Raw genomic sequence first — 17,289 nt, 5'->3', positions numbered from 1 at the left:
GGCGCCGAATCATTTGCTCACTAAAAGAGTTCAAAAACCATGAGTACATCTTTCTTCAAATTAAGTTACTAGTACATGATCGGTGCATGGTTTCCTAAAGAAGACTAACAAGAGAAATAGCAATCCAAATCTGGTCTAGTACAAAATCATTAAAAGAAAAGAGAGAAAAAAAAGAAGGAAAGAAAGAAGAAGAAAGGCAGCTAGCTCCTCTCAGCCATAGACATGTTAGAGAGCCGACTAGGGGTAGGTTGAAAGTTCCACCACCGAAGACTTAAGCCTCGAGCCGGTGCAGTCCTAAGTGCTCTCCTCAATATCTCCTTGTTTGCATAGTTTTTCCTCCATTTTTCCCCGCCGGGCACGGCAAAACCATGGCGGTTACACCGGTTCAACCCAGGCCTATTCCCGCACGTACACGCCAGTCTGGTCCTCGGAGACGATACCATATAACCGTGCCTAAGACCACGATGGTTACTAATTCCCTCAGCCTTGTTTCCAGTACTGAGTGGCGGCCTTGCCGGAATCCCTTGTAGCCTTTCTCCAACTTGCTTGTAGTGATGAGAGTTCTTTTGCATTTTCTAAAGCCAAGAAGAGAAGAAGACAACGAAGGAGAAGAAGTATGTTGTGAATTGAATCCATCTGTAGGGGAAACTGTAATGTGCTTATATTTGAAAAGGAAGGAAGACTTTTTCTGAGGAGTTCAGAAAAATTGGGCTAGCAAGAGTGTTTGACCAGATGATATATTATACTTTTATTTGTTTTTTTGTTTTTGGCTTGAGGACCCGGGGAAGACTTGGTCTAGAAGACAAGACTTCAGGTATAGAAGGATATTTGAATATGGTCGAATATGAATGTTGATTTGGACATGTCAAATTAAACACCTCTGGTGTTTGGTTGAGCCTGCAGCCTTGTATGACCAAACCCTATTGCCAGCTTACACTGCAATTCTAGTCCATATTTCTCCCAACATCTTCACTAAAACAATAATGTAGGTTCCATCATTTTATATGATTTTTCTTTCGGCTTCTTTTTTCTTCCATTTGGACATGAGGACATCCATCAAGAAGCATTCATTTATGTCATAACCTAATAACGATAAATAACTTGTTTACCTAAACAATCAATTTTTTCTATGCTTTAAATATGGGGGGGCTTAAATATTTGGGACTGATAGAATTATTGTTTTCCAATGGCCCAGGGTAAGCTTTTGCCTGGACAATTTAGGAATCATCTTCATGAGACAAAAAAGATAAGGTAAAAAACAAAAACAAACAAAAATTTTCCCATATTGGGTCATTGTCAATATACTCATTACTCCACTAGTCAACTTAAACCTTGATGTTTGTGTTTGATTAGTTTACCCATGCCAAAAGAAATTTTGGTTTTTGAACTCTAGGCAAATAAATTTTGCTTAAACATTCTCTCGCTAGAAAACCTTGCAGTGGTCTTTTCCTATGAGAATGACTTATTTCATAGAACACACAGGTACCGTGATACTTTTGCACCTTTGCACATCGTTGAGGTTATTTTCCAGTACGTTGTAGTCAATCTCATCGAACTTCCTTGTTTTCGTATCATTCTCCTTGAGCCTCACTCCAGTTTCTTTTGCCAACTGTTTTTGTGCCTTCATCGGATATCAATCTACTGTAACAGTAACTCTTTGCTAGATACCACGCCCGTTTTATCCTTATGTATCCCAATATCTTGTCGACCATTAGGTGGATTGGTCGTTAGGTCCCTAGAATCACATTTTAAAGTCTCTTGGAGGTTGTCATTAATTAGTTTAATATGGTATTACTATGTTGTGAAGATCTAGGGGAGTATTTTCAGGTGGCTAAGCTCACCTTAGCTATGGTCGCATATATCTTGGGTGGTGGTGTTCTTGATGCGTTGTTTCAATCATATTGATTATGAACTACCGACTGTAGGACTGTGTTCGAGCTATGGCCAATCCCCCAGTATTTGGAGATTGGAGGGGTGTCACCAGGGGCAGCCCTGAGGGTGTGCAAGCTGTGCCGCCGCACAAGGCCTCCGAAAATTGGAGGCCTCCGACTTAGAGTTTCAAATTTATGTAGGTATAAGTCAATATATTGAATTTAGTTTCCAAAATGACTACAAAAGCAAGTGTAGTGCAGCTGGTAGGTTGGCAAATACGCGCGCGCCTTTATTCCCTTTGTTACAGTTTCGAGTCATGGGCTCAGTTTCATTCTTTTTCCTTCCTTTTTTTTTTTTTCTTTTTACTTTTCATTTCCCCTTCTTTTTTTTCTCCTTTTCTTTTTTCTACTTTTTTTCTTTCTTTCTTTTTTACTTTCCTATTTTATTATACCCATTCATTTTCTTTAAGTTATTATGCAACGAACATAAGGACTCGGTTAAATTTTCGCACTAGGTCTCTGAATTCTCAGGACCGGCCCTGGGTGTCACTAACCCGAAGTATGAAGGATGTGCACCTTGCCACCCTCATTCCTTACTTAGCATTAAGCTTTTCCTGAAATGACTTGAGATCATATATGTACAAGCATAGAATAATTGAGACAAAAGGAATGCCAACTCATGGACATTTATGTGTTTATTATTCATTTCATTTTGGTTGCAAACTTGGATGTCTTCGCCTAGAAAATAAATAAATAAATTTATTTTTGTTATATAGTATGGAGAGGATAAAGAGAGAATAATTGAGAATAAGTAGAAGTGCATGTTTTCATTCAGTCTCATTAGCTTCCTTTATATGAAGGTAGGGTTTTACATCAATGTACATAACTAATGAGTATTTACGTGGACAACCACATATATAATAATATTTACAACACTCCCCCTTGGATATCCACAATGAATAATAGTGTTGGACGCGCTTATTGTTATTTCGTTAAAAACCTTATCAGGTAACAAAACCCAATGGGACAAAAATAACCCTAGTCGAATGAGAAAAAGAGTACAACGGGCATATGTCCTAAGTAGCATACTTCTGGATGCTCCCTCTAATTATTACAAGCTTCAATTATGTATGTGGTATCATATGTAGCAGTTTGATGTGTCTATCACTGCGGTGAGACAGTGCGTGCTTTGCATATAGGGGATCATCATGAATTGAAACCTACAAGGTTTAAGTAATACCAACAAAGCTAGGTAATTTTCATTAAGCCTTACCTCAGATAATAAGGTTAGAAACAACTTCAAATGCTCAAATTCATACATTAAGTAATAATATAAAGAAATGAACACATTTACATACCTTTATATAGTTTAAAACATTGAAGTTTATCATGACATACCTAGTCATAAATATCAATATCTTTATGTATTGATACGCCTCATATAAACTCTTCAGGAGCTCTAAGTAAATCATAACTTCTCGAGAGTTAGATTATGTTGCAACATTAATTATAATTTGAATTCGATTTCTCAGTATTATCATAGTACTCAAGCGTTGAGGCAATTTAGATCACATTAACTGTAACAGAATGAGTACACACTACTAGAATTTTGTTCATAGACATCGGTTCTGGACCGATGTTAAACTAATTTTCGACCGATGTCTTAGTGGGTGTAGAGAAAAGTATAGACATCAGTATAAGCGCGTTTTCAACCGATGTCCCAGACAACAACCAACATCGATTCTAAAAAACAAATTGATGTATAATCGTTATAATCATCATATTTTTGTATGTTAGGTATGTATAATTTTTCATATCTTCACATTTTATGCTTAAAAAAGTATATGTCGAACAATACCTACTTGAACATTTGCATCGATTTCTATTCCAGAAGCGATGTCCAGTACACTTGTAGACATCAGTTCCCATGAGTATTGTTTGTTCGTGGCCATTTTTACATGTAGGTTGCCACATTATTTTCCTAGGAACGATGTCTGTATCTTTATTCTACATCTTTTTTTTATTCAGAAATGATGTTTCCTTTAAGACAGAACATCATTTCCAATTAAGTAAACCGATGTTCAATGGTATTACGTACGTCGGCTATTTTTATTCAAACTGATGTGTTAGTTCATTGAAGACATCGTTTTTGCTTTCCAAAACCGATGTTCACCTTTTGACCACACATCGGTTTGCTCCATGGTAGGTGATTTGTATGTTCATAATAGATTACGGTTTAGTGATTAGAAATCGAGAAGTCGATGTGCAGTAGTTTCGATTACATTGGTTTTGAGTTACAATTCGATATATTGATAATCATAGGACATCGATTTCATCTAGTTGCTGGAAAAATTGGAGCTTTCCATTAATTTTCTCATCACCCAAAAATTGGAGCTTTCCATTAATTTTCTTAGGGGTCATCATTTGGCCCGTGGGCCTAAAAGCCCATGGGCGCCTGCCCGGCCGAGTGGGCAAAAGCCCGGCCCGGCCCGCAGAAAAGCCCATTTCGGCCCTGCCCATTGGGCACGAGGCAGGGCTAGGGCGGAGGGTTCAAAGCCCAGGCCCGGCCCGCGGCCCGGCCCGCTATATGCCCATTAAAGCCCGCTCGGCCCGGCCTTATAGGCCCGCCCGAAAGCCCATTCAATTTTTGTATTAATATATTTTTATGTAGTTATATTGAACTAATTATTGCATTAGGCCATATGTTTTTTTAATTTTGTATTTTATTTTGTTCAATAATTAACATATCATCATTTTTTCATAGGTTTTTGTATTTTTTTAACAAAATAATATGACATATAAATATAATGGACTCAGCCCTGCCCATCCAAAAAAGCCCGGCCCGGCCCGGCCCTAAAAAGCCCGTAAGGCCCTGGGCCTTGATTTTTAAGAGAAGCCCGGCCCTGCCCGGCCCGAAAAATAAAAAAAAAATGTTTTGGCCCGGCCCGAGCCCATTAATTTTGGGCAGGGCTGCCCATTGACAACCCCTAAATTTTCTTTCCAAATTCATGATTCAACATAATTCACAAAATAAAACCCAAAACCTACAAAGGCTAGCTTAGAAACATATTAGCAACCAACTACAAAAGTACGTTCTACACTAAACTTTGCTTCAAAGCAAAAACTAGCCTTACTCAAAATCATGGAAGCCAAAAGTCTTACACCAAACTCTGTATATAATCAGCCACTTCAATGCACACCTCGTCAATATCATTTTGGCTATATGATTTGCGCGCCTTTACTGCCCACTAGAAATGTATAAAACAACATATAAGTCACAATCATTGGGTAAAATCCCACAGTTCACTCAAAGTAGAATAAAGTCTTACCTCTTTCTTTTCGATTTTGATCCAATTGACTTGGCCCCAAATCTCACACTTATGCTGCGAATACCAAAATTGATGAGAACCACTTCTGACTCAGCCCAAATCTCACACAACCTGGGAATTTCAATCATTGAAAGACATAATTGACAAATTGAACAGAAATTATTTTTCGTATGTATATGGTCCAATTCATGAATCAGATCTATTGAACAACTTACCCAGTCTTTATTGACATCATATATCAAAAAGGTACTATCTAAATCATTGGAAAAACTAATGGATAGTTATCGAAACACCAAACCATACAAATCATTCACAATCAATCTAAAGCCAAAACCATAGAAATCAATTCTCTGACATGAAAACTACATTCCATAAAGGAAATCTTACCATCATCCACTCAAAAGAAGAAAGAACCCAAAAAAAAAAGAGGCTTAAAACAATAGAGAAGAGAACTACAAATCATATTCTCAAAAGTACCTTTTAGCCGGTTTTCCTGTTTGACGGGTTTCTGGATTTTCTGTGGCAACCCGAAATTGTCAGCTAATAATTTTACTGACAAGTACACTAACAATAGAGATCAGATTCACACAGTAAAACATACATTTTCTTTCTTTTTCGCAAGTACACTCACATGGAGATATTTTTTCTCTATTAGATATGTCATCAGTAGATGCGGTAGACCAAATTTGATATGTATGACATCATTCCATATACACACCATAAACTATTAGTTTGAAATACAAGCCATAATATAGGAGAATGAAAAACAAAAATGAAGTTGACTCTTTAGAAACACATAATGAATCTTGAAGCCTCTAGAATGTGATTAATCTACTAATGTAAAAGAAGAAACTTAGCAAAAAATTTACAGTATTCTGAAATAATGAAATTTTAAAATCGTGAGTTGGTAGATAAGTCGCTATTTACAATGTATCGCATGTAGTGAATTAATTTTGACTCAGCAGTTAGCAGTATAGAACACACTAAGAGTGTACACTTTGGAAAATGGAATGGAGTAATGATCCGTGTAAAAGACGTATGGACTAGACTGATCACACATGCTCATCTTATATAGACTTATCACATTTCTAGTGAGTAGTAGGTTCCATGCAAAACAAATATCAATACCTTATTGGCTAGGCCTTGAGCAGCAGCAAGACCATTGGCCCTCTGAGCCTAATCCCTTTGCAATTGGCCCCGTATTTGCTAGCCAGATATCTGGAGCTCCCTCCAATCCCACACCCAACATCCACTACATTCCCAATTGGACACTTGTCTGCACAGCAACCACAAAACCAGAAACCCAAAATTGTCAACTATTATTAAGCATCAGAGTTGCATCAGACTAATAAATAAATAAATCACAGATTCACAGTTGCAGTTACAAGTCAATGATAATTATCTCTACCGAGCAAACATATTATGGAGTGCTGAAACAAAACTGATGTAGAGAGACCTGAAAGTCTGCTGCCCTGGAAAGACACTTTGATACTCGTTCTTGCAGTTCTGCAAATGATCAAAGTTAGAAAGTGATCACCGTAATACCTAGTTGTTGGCAACATGGCACACTCCAGAGTGTCCAGCGAGTCCCCTACAATTCGAAGAGCTCAAAACAAGAGTATTGTGATATATAAGACTTACTGTCCAAAATCAGAGAGGAAATTACTATTCAACCAAAACAACTCGGGACTACTGGAGGTGTTTCAGCAATTAATTGATCAGCACCCATGGGTTAGATTAGGGTGCCATCCAAGATGGACTGGGTTACTTCAATTAAAGCCTTGATAGACAAATATAATAATCACAACTCATCAATATGATGACAATGAAAGATATGTAATCCAGAAAACGAATGCTAATTATTTCTTAAATTTTGAGTTTCCAATAAGCAGTTTTCCTTCAAAGGATTCTTCTCCTCAGCTAGTTGAAATATGGGAGAAAAAGGTTTGCCGAGGTCCTTATTATTCTCTAAAACAACTACTGTTTGCTCTAGATGCTACCCCTGCAAACTAAATCCACACTCTTGGATTCACTTCTCATTTTGACCCTATACTTTTCATGAACTTCTTAGCCTGCCTGAAGAATAAGAGATGAGAAAAGCAATTCAAGTTACTTTGAGAGACGAGAATGCCATTACAAAAGGAAAATTTTCCAGGTTTATATGAAAAAAAAACACACACACACACACGGAGCTTCAAAGATAAATTTCCATAAAGATTTCATCAGAAGTGGCTAATTATTTATAGAGATTTTCTGATTCCATCACATAATATAATTTCTAAGCTGCAATACAGACTGCTACTGATGTGAAATTGGAAAAGCAGTGCACAGACCAGAAAACACAAACGGCTGAAGAGATATACAAAGGTTTTGAGACATGTATCTGCTCAAAGGTTAGAAACATGATCACATTCCAAGATCCTAGCCTTCCAAATTTTGGGATGAAGCCCAAAGTTCCCTACAAAACAACAAATCTGTAAATTAACAAAGAGGTATATTGCATCGAAATCAAAATCAGAAGGTAAAGACCCTACCCCTGTGAAAACATAGATACAATGGCATATATACAACCCACAGGCATAGATACAATGGCATAGTCCGGTGAAATAAGCTGATAAAGAACCAGTTGCAGGATTGCAACCCACAGGCTCTTTGTGATGCCCTCTTGATAGTGTCAAGCTACGGCATGCCCAACCTAGTTTTCAATCACAACACAAAGGACAAGTTTTATCGAATCCCCAACATATAACTAACACCTACACAGAACCAAAAAACTAAACAATAACTCATCATACCTCATGACCAATTATCATAGCTATATCGGCATATATCACTTCTAAAATGCTTGAGCAACCCTATGAAGACCACAATCTTCCCACCCGGCAATCAAAACACATTGACATTCGGCTCATCCACCGCCAAAATCTCGCAATCCAAATCAACCAAATGCGAAGTGGCATCCTTAACACCACTATCCTTACCCTTCTTCCTACTATGCTCAATCTACTTATCATCAAGAATCTCATCCTCACGTGACCAATTTTCCTCCATTTTCCCCTTCTCACCCTCCATCAATGACTGCACAGTCTTACTCCCCCGACCTTCGAATTCCAGTCGACCTCCTCCGATGCATCCCCCATGTCAGTCCACTCCTGATCATGCCTCAACCCTCTCTTCAACGCATCAATAATATCCTTGGCAATCAGCCTAACCCTCACACTTTCCAGGTGTATAGGATGCCAAATCTTCCCCTTAAACTCGGCTTTCAACTCCTCGAACTACTGCTCTCTGAGCAGATAAATCAAACAACTCACAGCTTAATCCCAAAATCTGCAGATTCAATTTCAAAAACTGAATACTTCACAATTGAAACGAAAAACCCAGCCCTCTCTATCCGTAAAGGAAGAACAACAACGAAGCAGAGCAGAGAAATTACCTGAAACGAAGGAGGAAACCAGAGGAGTAGAAGGAGCGGATCCCCAGGGTTCCAAACTGTGACGTTTTTGGTAGTCAAGGTGGCGGCGGTGCTATCGGTGACGGTGTCGGTGTTGCTGCAATCAGATAGAGGCTTCAGCTAATTTATAAATAGCCCACAGATCTATACAATAATTCCATGTAACTGACCTACCTGAGATGAGAAGCTGATTGATCTCGGTCGGAGGCGGAGAAAGGTGGGGACAGGGAGGGAGCTAAGGTTTCAACGACATTGTCGGGGTCTACGTTTCTTTGACTCTCCAGGTCCTTCAGATTTCGCTGGAGAATGGAAGAGGAATGATTGTTATGGTGAGAAGAAGGAGCTTGAGTTTGGGGAGGAGGAGCTCAAATCTGGGTTGAGAATTGAGGTCAAGACTGAGGTTAGGGTTTATGTTTCAGTTTTGGGTCGGGTGCTCTTTTTTTCTAAGTGTAAAAGTTTTAAGTTTTAGTCCCCGCTTCTTTATTTCACTTAAAAGACTTAGCGCTTTTTGCAAAAATAGTTTCCCGCAAATTTTAGAACTAAACTTCTAACACGGTCATTTTAAGAACTGATGTTAATGACATACATTTAAATCGTTATTTTTCTAAAACGATGTTAACTTACTTTTTTACATCATGTGCAAGTCTGACCGATTTAAATGATGTGATGTAAATGAACAGATTTCTAGTAGTGACATATGAGTTAGCTTTACATTCATTGATTTCGTGAGTGAGCTTCAAGCTCTTTCAACCATTCATGGACTAGCATTTAACAATTTGAATCCTTCAAGGATTTGATAAGCAATAAGCTTATAATGACACTTTATTTTGGGAATTTATTTTTAGCAATTAATGTGCTTTTAAGATCTTTTAGTATACTGTGACGACATGCCATAAGTCTCTTATTAATATAACGACTATATGTAACACTGTACTTGTAGAAAAGTTGTCGTTTCTATGAAAGGAAGAATGATATTCATAATTTCATATTTCGGTAAAGAGACGATGTGTCATAGTGATTTCTCTTTAGTTTAATTAACACCCGTTTGTAACATATCAGTTTTCCCTTTTAGTGGGAATTAATTGGTATAAATTCCACACAGTCTATCATCCCCCAACCTGAAGCCTCTATGGTTACGCTACCCATCAGATTTCATTTGAATCGAAATCTGCCCCATTGACAGGTCTAAAATAAGATTAATTATTCCAATTCATGAGTTTTTTTTTTAATAGGGTTGATTTTATTAATAATCAAGCCATGAAAACAGGTCAGAGTCTAACAGAATATACATAAGAAAATCCGGGATAAACTGGATAACCTATCTAAGCCACAATTAAACTCATTAAAATCTAAAGAGACACTCGCTGAACAGCAAGCCTAAATTTAGCAAGTATAATCTCGATCTCTAAGAAAAATATATTCATCTAGTCTAATCTGCCAGATACGCAATTGTGGTACAAATTTTTAACTAGAAACGTTTTAGAAAAGCTTATAGAAATTACTCCTACTGCAAAAGCTCGAGTCCAGAATGTCTTGTTTTGTTGAAACCCTAAGCAAGTACCTTCTCCTTCCCCTTGGGGACGGAGCTAGTACCTATTTCAGGTTCGTCATGCATCAAACAACCTCGGCATCAAGTTGGTCCTCTTGCTTTCCAACTCCCCTCATGAGTCTTAGACTTGTTTCGACGACCCCTAGGCGACTATTTTTCTTCAGAGTCTTCCCAACGTACAGTAACTGGGACTTCCACAAGTTCACCAAGATGAAATTCACGAGGGATCACCGCCAAGCTAGGCTTTAGCCGCTTCTCCATGCTCCACTCGCCATGGCACCATCTGCGCACTCCCAGAACTGTGGACTTTGCAGCATTAGGCCCATGTGCAATAGCCATAAAACTGCAAGCCCGGCAGTCTCCATTAGTCCATCAAGCCCATGTGCGCCATCAAACCCATAATTCTCCACCAGCCCAGCAAACTCTCCTGCCACTTTAGCTCCTGCCACCTCAGCTTCAAGTGGCCCAAGCTCCAAGCCCAACACCATCTTAGCTCTAGGCCAACTGTGACCCGACTCAGCAAAGAACCCTAAAATCAAATCAGGGTTTCCAACTGAGAATTTCGGACCGAGTGCATCATTCAACTAAGAAGCTAACCCGCACACAACCGCTGACCCAACTGCCAAAACCCCCCTCCATGCACGGCTTCGGACCTCGGCCAAACTCCAGCATCACCTCAGACCGGTCGAGCGACCTAACTCCGACCACATCAGCCACCACCAGCGCCACCTCCAAATCTAGAATGTTTCCCCCAATTGCCATAGCCATCATCAGAGCTTTGTCACAACCACCCAATCCATGATCGAAGAAGTCACAGGCACGACAAATGCCATGACACTTCTCATACTTCAACTCCAGTTCCACCGCCACTCCACCGAGAACTAGTACGTCCGCCCAGCCCATGTACGGCGACGGATGTCGTGCACGACCCATATTCTTTGCACATGATCCTTCCTCTGCAACACAGTCTGATCATACCTCACAAAGCACCCCAAAGCATTCCCAAGTAAGGTTAGGGCACGTTCATTGTGCATAGCCATGCGCAGCCCTTTCACCGCCACCCAATTCAATGGAACCTCTGCCAAATCCCGGATTCTGTCATAATCCACTAAGAGAAGCATCAAATTGTTGAAGAACTAGGGTCCGCCGTTTAAGACGTGATCCTTTGTCTCCTGCTCCTTCAACTAGAAAACAAAAATCGCTTCTCCCTCTTCACTGATCAGAACACATTCTTTCACACCCTAGATGCTTGAAATCGCCGCCGAAAACGACAGCAGCAATACCTGTTTCTGGGAGAGCAATCGACCACAAACATAGAAGAAAGGATCTTGGATTGCCTCCTCGCGCCCACCAAGATGCACGATAGCCTCCTCCGCCGCCATGGTAAGTCGGAACTCGATCAGTTTGCTCGTTAGAGAGAAAACCCTAGCATAGAGAAAAAGTCAACCCCAATTTTTCATTCAAGTCCCTTGTTTGTTAAAACTTGCCAAACTATCCAATTCATGAGTTGTGTTGCCTACACTAAAACAAAAGATATCAATAGAACCTACATTACAAAATAAGTAATTCCTCATTCCTTCAGAAGTTTATCATATATTGATGGGATTAACATGTTATAAATGTATAGCATATAAGACTCTTTAAGCTTCATAAGTAAGTTACTATCATCTACTTAATTACTCGGAGTGAAACGCTAGAGAGGGTAAGATCAGTTTTCCGATACTTTTTAGTGGGAATTTTTGGTAAAAATGCCACAGTACCCCTATCATCCCCTAACTCTAACCCGAAGCCTCTGTATGCATAGGAAGCATGGCTATGGCTATGCTGCCCCAGCAGCAATTCTGAAACAAAAATCTGAATTACCTAGGTCATCGAATAAAAATACGAATTAGGTTATCCAAGTAAATTTGTATGATGAGACAACCTAACCAAATAAATTTAGGATGCAACCTGACCACCTTTTAGCGTCAACATGGAGGACCTGATCTTTTTGGTAGATAGATAGAGGAACGCGAGCGAGTTCAACCAAGAAACTGCCCCACTCATTAATTTCAAACCAAAACTCATAGAATCGATTTATTCAGCCTCAGTATGTATTTCCTTTTCTTTCATGAAAAAGTTCTGAAAATGAAGGCGAATAATTAATTTGAATTCTGCACCCTTTTCAGTTTCACTATTTTTTTAAAATTATTTTCTGATCATTGTGGGCAGGATAGATTCCATAAACATCTGAGAAAGCAAGTGAGGGAATTCCAATAATAATTTTTGTCAATTAGAATAATTTGATAATACTGGAGGTGGCTACAATTTGTGGTGGGATTTATTTATAATTAGGCTTTGGTAAAGCATCTTTCAGAAAGAAGATAATAGCGCATTTTCATGAGATATCGCAATAGCTATACCAAAATTAAGCAGCAATGATGCGGAATTTAATAAAGTTGGTTTGTACTCTTTCCTGGGTTAGGAATGTGATTAAAGGGGTATTTAATTTGCGTGGTTTTAAGATAATGATTCCCTTTAGATGATTGCAAGAATGGCCCCATATAGAGTCAGCAGAAAGAGGAAAGATAGGCCTCTCTTGTTGTCAATTTTTGTGACCTCAACGGGTCGTGGAATATACTTAACTGTGTCTTATCAGTCCAATGAAAGAAAATGACACTCACACTGCTCGATCAAATATCTGGAAAAATCTTTCTGGAGATAAAAGCAAGAAATTTTTGTGGATTAAATCAAGGGGGTGTGCGGCAAGGAAACTGAGGTAAAAGCAAGCTCATCTTTCTGTACGTTCAAACCCCATTCCCCTCTGGTTGACTTGGCTAGCACATATTCATATATGATCAAAGCATAAGTTAATGACCCATATCATCAACAAAGTTTTTACTTAGTAATCCTTTGAAAACTAATTATTTTATTACACACACACACACATTTATATGTATCTCGTATACATTATGTGGTAAAATCCGGTGGTGTATGGATTAATTCAATTGTTATTACGCATATTTGTCACTAATTTATTGTTTTGTATCTCATTTACTGCTATAATTTAGTGTTTAGCTCAAATTCACTCGTTTCAACTAGTTTATGATCAATCTGAAAATATCAACGTTGATCACACGTTAAGTAATTATTCGTCCCATACATTGTGTTAGGCATTGTGGCATTATGTATCCGAGCTAACATTTTTCACATTTGAACTATCTTTATTGCAAGATGGAAAGTGATGCGCCCAACAAAATACACCCTCATGGCTAGCTAGATTATTGGCCAGAATTTTGAAACTTTGTGTAACTTGTCATTCATTTGTTTAGTGTTTTTCTTTCTTCATTCAATAACTTTCACTCTTTCGAAAACAAAAAATTTGGTCAATAACATTCTCCTCTAAAACAGATATAAAAAATATTTAAAGTTCAATTTGTAACAGAAATATGTTCAGTCTTTTTGACAAAGTCATGCTGGTCACATTTTTTCTTCAAAAGTTATTTTCATGTAAACTTTTAAAATGAAACTTATTGTCACCTAAAAACTTAATTTTTCTTGCATGACAAATTTTGTTTTTATTTTTTATTTTTTATATTCTACTATTTTTCACTTGGTTTCTATTTTTGATATTCAAATGACTGAGATCGTGTAATTAAGTTTCTTATTAAAGGGATGGAGTATAAGCTAATGAAAAATGGAATTTGATTGAACATGAAGCATCTTTTGTGAGACTAGGATGAGAGAAATGGGTGAACAATAAGATTAAGACTAGCGCGAAAACTATTGGTGTGTTTCTATAGACTTCATTTTCTTCGAAATCCAATAGCGGAATGACAGCCTGCATAGTCTAATCACTATCTAATGAAAAATTTACATATCACTTTCGGAAAACAATTACACAGAAGGTAGAATTAATCAACTGTGGCTGACTTTTGGAATCAGATTAATATACTAATAGTATAGCAATGAGCTTAATACTAATAATCTTTTTCATGAAGATAAATCTACAACTATATGCTTTGGATAAAAAGGCAATGTGATCCCGGCATGTGACTTCAAATTAATGACACGTTTAATTAATTATACTCCACCAGTTAGTTAAAGAAGTCATTTCAGGTACTAGGTAGTAGTGGAGTTTTTTTTTTTTTTTCTCCTTATCTGTTCCAGTGGAGATATACAGTTAGCATAAGAAAATAAGTCTCACCATGTAGAAAACCATTTGAATTAGGAAATTTGATGAAAAGAAATCATTAATATATAGATCATTTCGCCTTCCCTTTTACAACCAGCATAATTTATATGATGAACATAACATAAAATCATGGAGAATATAAATTTCAAAGCTTCAAGCTTGCAGATATATAATGGAAAACCAAGTACAAAAAGTTTTGTCTTTGTTGATTTAAATATATAACTGTAATGTACAAATAGGGAGCTACTTATAATTCTACAGAAAATATAATATAACTCTGTTTTATTTTATCTACAATCCTTTTTGTCTCATAATTTCTACATGACTAGATTAAAAAAAAAACTGCAAAATTATGTATACAATGATATTGCTAAGGCCAAGGCCTCACCTGAAATTTTAGCACCTCAATTGAATTCGATGAGGCCAAACTCAATTGCTAGCAATCAAAATCTCAAATCCCCAATAATACTCCCCGTCTATACAACTACTTGTTGCGCAACAAGAGTATGCATATAACATCATCATATGAAATATATGTGCCAACCGGCTAATACGAAATTGGACTAAGAATACCAATTCATCCCCGGAAGTTGATATTGTGTATCACGAAACAGACCGTCGCCACCGAGCTGTGACCCCAGCATTGGCTGCTGGTGCAATGGAGGAGGTGTCTGAGGGAGCTGAGAAAGCAGAGTGGCAATAGAACCATTTCCAGTGCTATCACTGTTATCCAGCTGTAGTCTCCTTGAAGGCCCAGCTTCGTCCTCCTGATCATTCCAGTACAGACTCGGGAGTCCCCGTTTTAGAGGGAGAGAGCTATTGGCCAGAGCCGCGTTTGGAAGAAAAGAAGCTGTACTACTATTAATCCCTTCGTGGCTTACCATCCAGTCGAATAAATTGTGGTCGTTGTCCATGAATTGGGAGTAGGTTGATGTGGTAGATTTCGGGGGAAGGTGGTGCAGCTTCGACAGTTGGAACGACGATCCCATCATGTCTTCCATGGGGTCCTCCTGATCCATCGGCCTATGCGTGTTGTTCTTCTTGTAAATTCGACAAAGCACCCAATCATCAAGCTACAAAGCACCATATATGATGAATCAATTTTAAGTTTACTAACAAAATTGCTCAAAAATAATAAATGAAAGCCCAGATCAAATATGAGCAGATTATTAGGATAATTACCCTCAAGGAGTTCTTCTTGTTACCCAAGCCATGACACCCAGGTGGCTTGTTACTTGTGTTGTTATCAGCAAGCCTATACTCATGCATGATCCAATTGGTTTTGATTCCTTTTGGGGGCTTTCCTCTGTAGAAAACAAGTGCTTTTTTCACCCCAACTTTCCGAGTACCCCTACCTCCCTCATCAGTAGTACTCAAAACCGGCTTATCAGTTCCCGTCGCCTTCCAATACCCTGAAGTCGCTGCTCTATTAGGCCGTGCTCCGTTTGGGTACTTCCGGTCTCTAGGACTGAAAAAATACCACTCTTGCTCTCCGAACGTCGCCTTTTCTGTCAAATCATACATCATATCAGTTTCTTTTTGTTATAGAGATAAAGAAAGGAGAGAGGTCCCTTATTTTAGAGAAAGAGCACAAAAATTACATGCTATTCGATTCCATCAACTCCGGAGAATACATGCGCACTTTAGCACTTATCATGTCTAGTGTGATTAAACTAATAAATTACCAGGGAGCTGCCATGGATCGAATTTGTAGAGGTCGACCTCGGCGATGATGGCAACGGGGAGAGGCGCTGAGGAGGCCTTTTTCTTGAGGTAATGAACGACTAGCTCCTCATCGGTGGGGTGGAAGCGGAACCCCGGCGGCAGGTTTGGCTGTGGCGGCGGCTGCGAGCCGAACGACGAATCGGTGCTCTCCATCTGTAGAGGGTTTTGAAGCCAAGAACATATTACACACCACCCACACCCCAAAAATAGAGTGCTCGGAAAACGAAAATATGGATATTCGTATGAAGGCAGCGCCCTTCTTATTGAGTACGGCACCCCAGGGAGATTATTCACATGCAAGTGCGTACATGTTGTTTAAGCAAGGGATCCAATCATTAGGCGACACGCGACAGGGGTTAGGGGCTGATTAGTCCATCTTGGTTTGTGTAATTACGGGGTTAACCATGAAGGTCTAAGTTTTGTGCATGGCGTGAAAGCGACTTGGACGTGAGAGCCGCGACCGGAGATGGAGGGTATAGGTACCTCATGACGACGTCAACTGGCAACTGGGGCCGTTGAGGGTGTGACACGTGTAATTCCCATACGCCGACTCGTGGGGCAGGAAGGGTGGCGGGGGCCACAGGCAACACTAGACAACAAAAGGATGCAGACGGAGAAGTGTGGCGTGGGAACGATCGAGCTTTACGGTTCAGGATATGTCACGCTTTTGTTGCGCAAATGTCTCCAGTTTTTTCAAAAGGACCCCACTTAACAAACGTTGGAGGGGAGATTAAGAATAATTAATTGGAAGCTTAATTGCTCTAATGTGGGTCACATTGCTACTTAGTCCTTGCAATTCATTGATAGGACTTGTATTGATCAGCTTAGCGTTTTACCACAGGGGTACCTGAAATATCCGTAATAGATGCTTTAAAATAAATTTACAAAAGATATCTGATACGTGTAAAAACGTAGTTCAGACTTTATTTGTGCTTGTTTATGATATTAAGAAAGAAATTGTTAAATAATAGACACATGCATGCATGTGTATAGTATAGATGAGATAAATGCATGCATGTGTATAGTATAGATGAGACAAATTGAAGAAAAACAAATATCGATGTGAATCCATTAAAATTTGATGGTATTTACATTAACAAATGAAGAGAAAAGTATATGGGAGATGAATAATTGATAAGTCACGAGAAATAGAAATGATCTTTACATATAGACATCGATAGGTCGTA

The 17,289-nt window shown here is 38.7% G+C and overlaps 2 protein-coding genes across 2 annotated transcripts; both read right to left on the bottom strand.

The window, feature by feature from the left end:
* On the bottom strand, window positions 1–704 carry LOC112166801. The gene has a single exon (XM_024303709.2). It carries the CDS (start codon window positions 570–572, stop codon window positions 201–203), a length of 372 nt encoding a protein of 123 aa, XP_024159477.1. The 5' UTR covers window positions 573–704; the 3' UTR covers window positions 1–200.
* Window positions 705–14,630: 13,926 nt separating this feature from the next.
* Window positions 14,631–16,342, bottom strand: LOC112165229 (NAC transcription factor 56). Its single transcript, XM_024301678.2, has 3 exons — window positions 16,063–16,342; window positions 15,560–15,885; window positions 14,631–15,450 (listed from the first exon to the last, which is right to left on the bottom strand). Exons 1-3 carry the CDS (start codon window positions 16,253–16,255, stop codon window positions 14,941–14,943), a joined length of 1,029 nt encoding a protein of 342 aa, XP_024157446.1. The 5' UTR covers window positions 16,256–16,342; the 3' UTR covers window positions 14,631–14,940.
* Window positions 16,343–17,289: the final 947 nt, after the last annotated feature.

This window comes from Rosa chinensis, chromosome 5 (genome assembly GCF_002994745.2).
Source record: "Rosa chinensis cultivar Old Blush chromosome 5, RchiOBHm-V2, whole genome shotgun sequence".
Taxonomy (NCBI): Eukaryota; Viridiplantae; Streptophyta; class Magnoliopsida; order Rosales; family Rosaceae; genus Rosa; species Rosa chinensis.
This window is presented reverse-complemented; position numbering and strand designations above follow the sequence as displayed.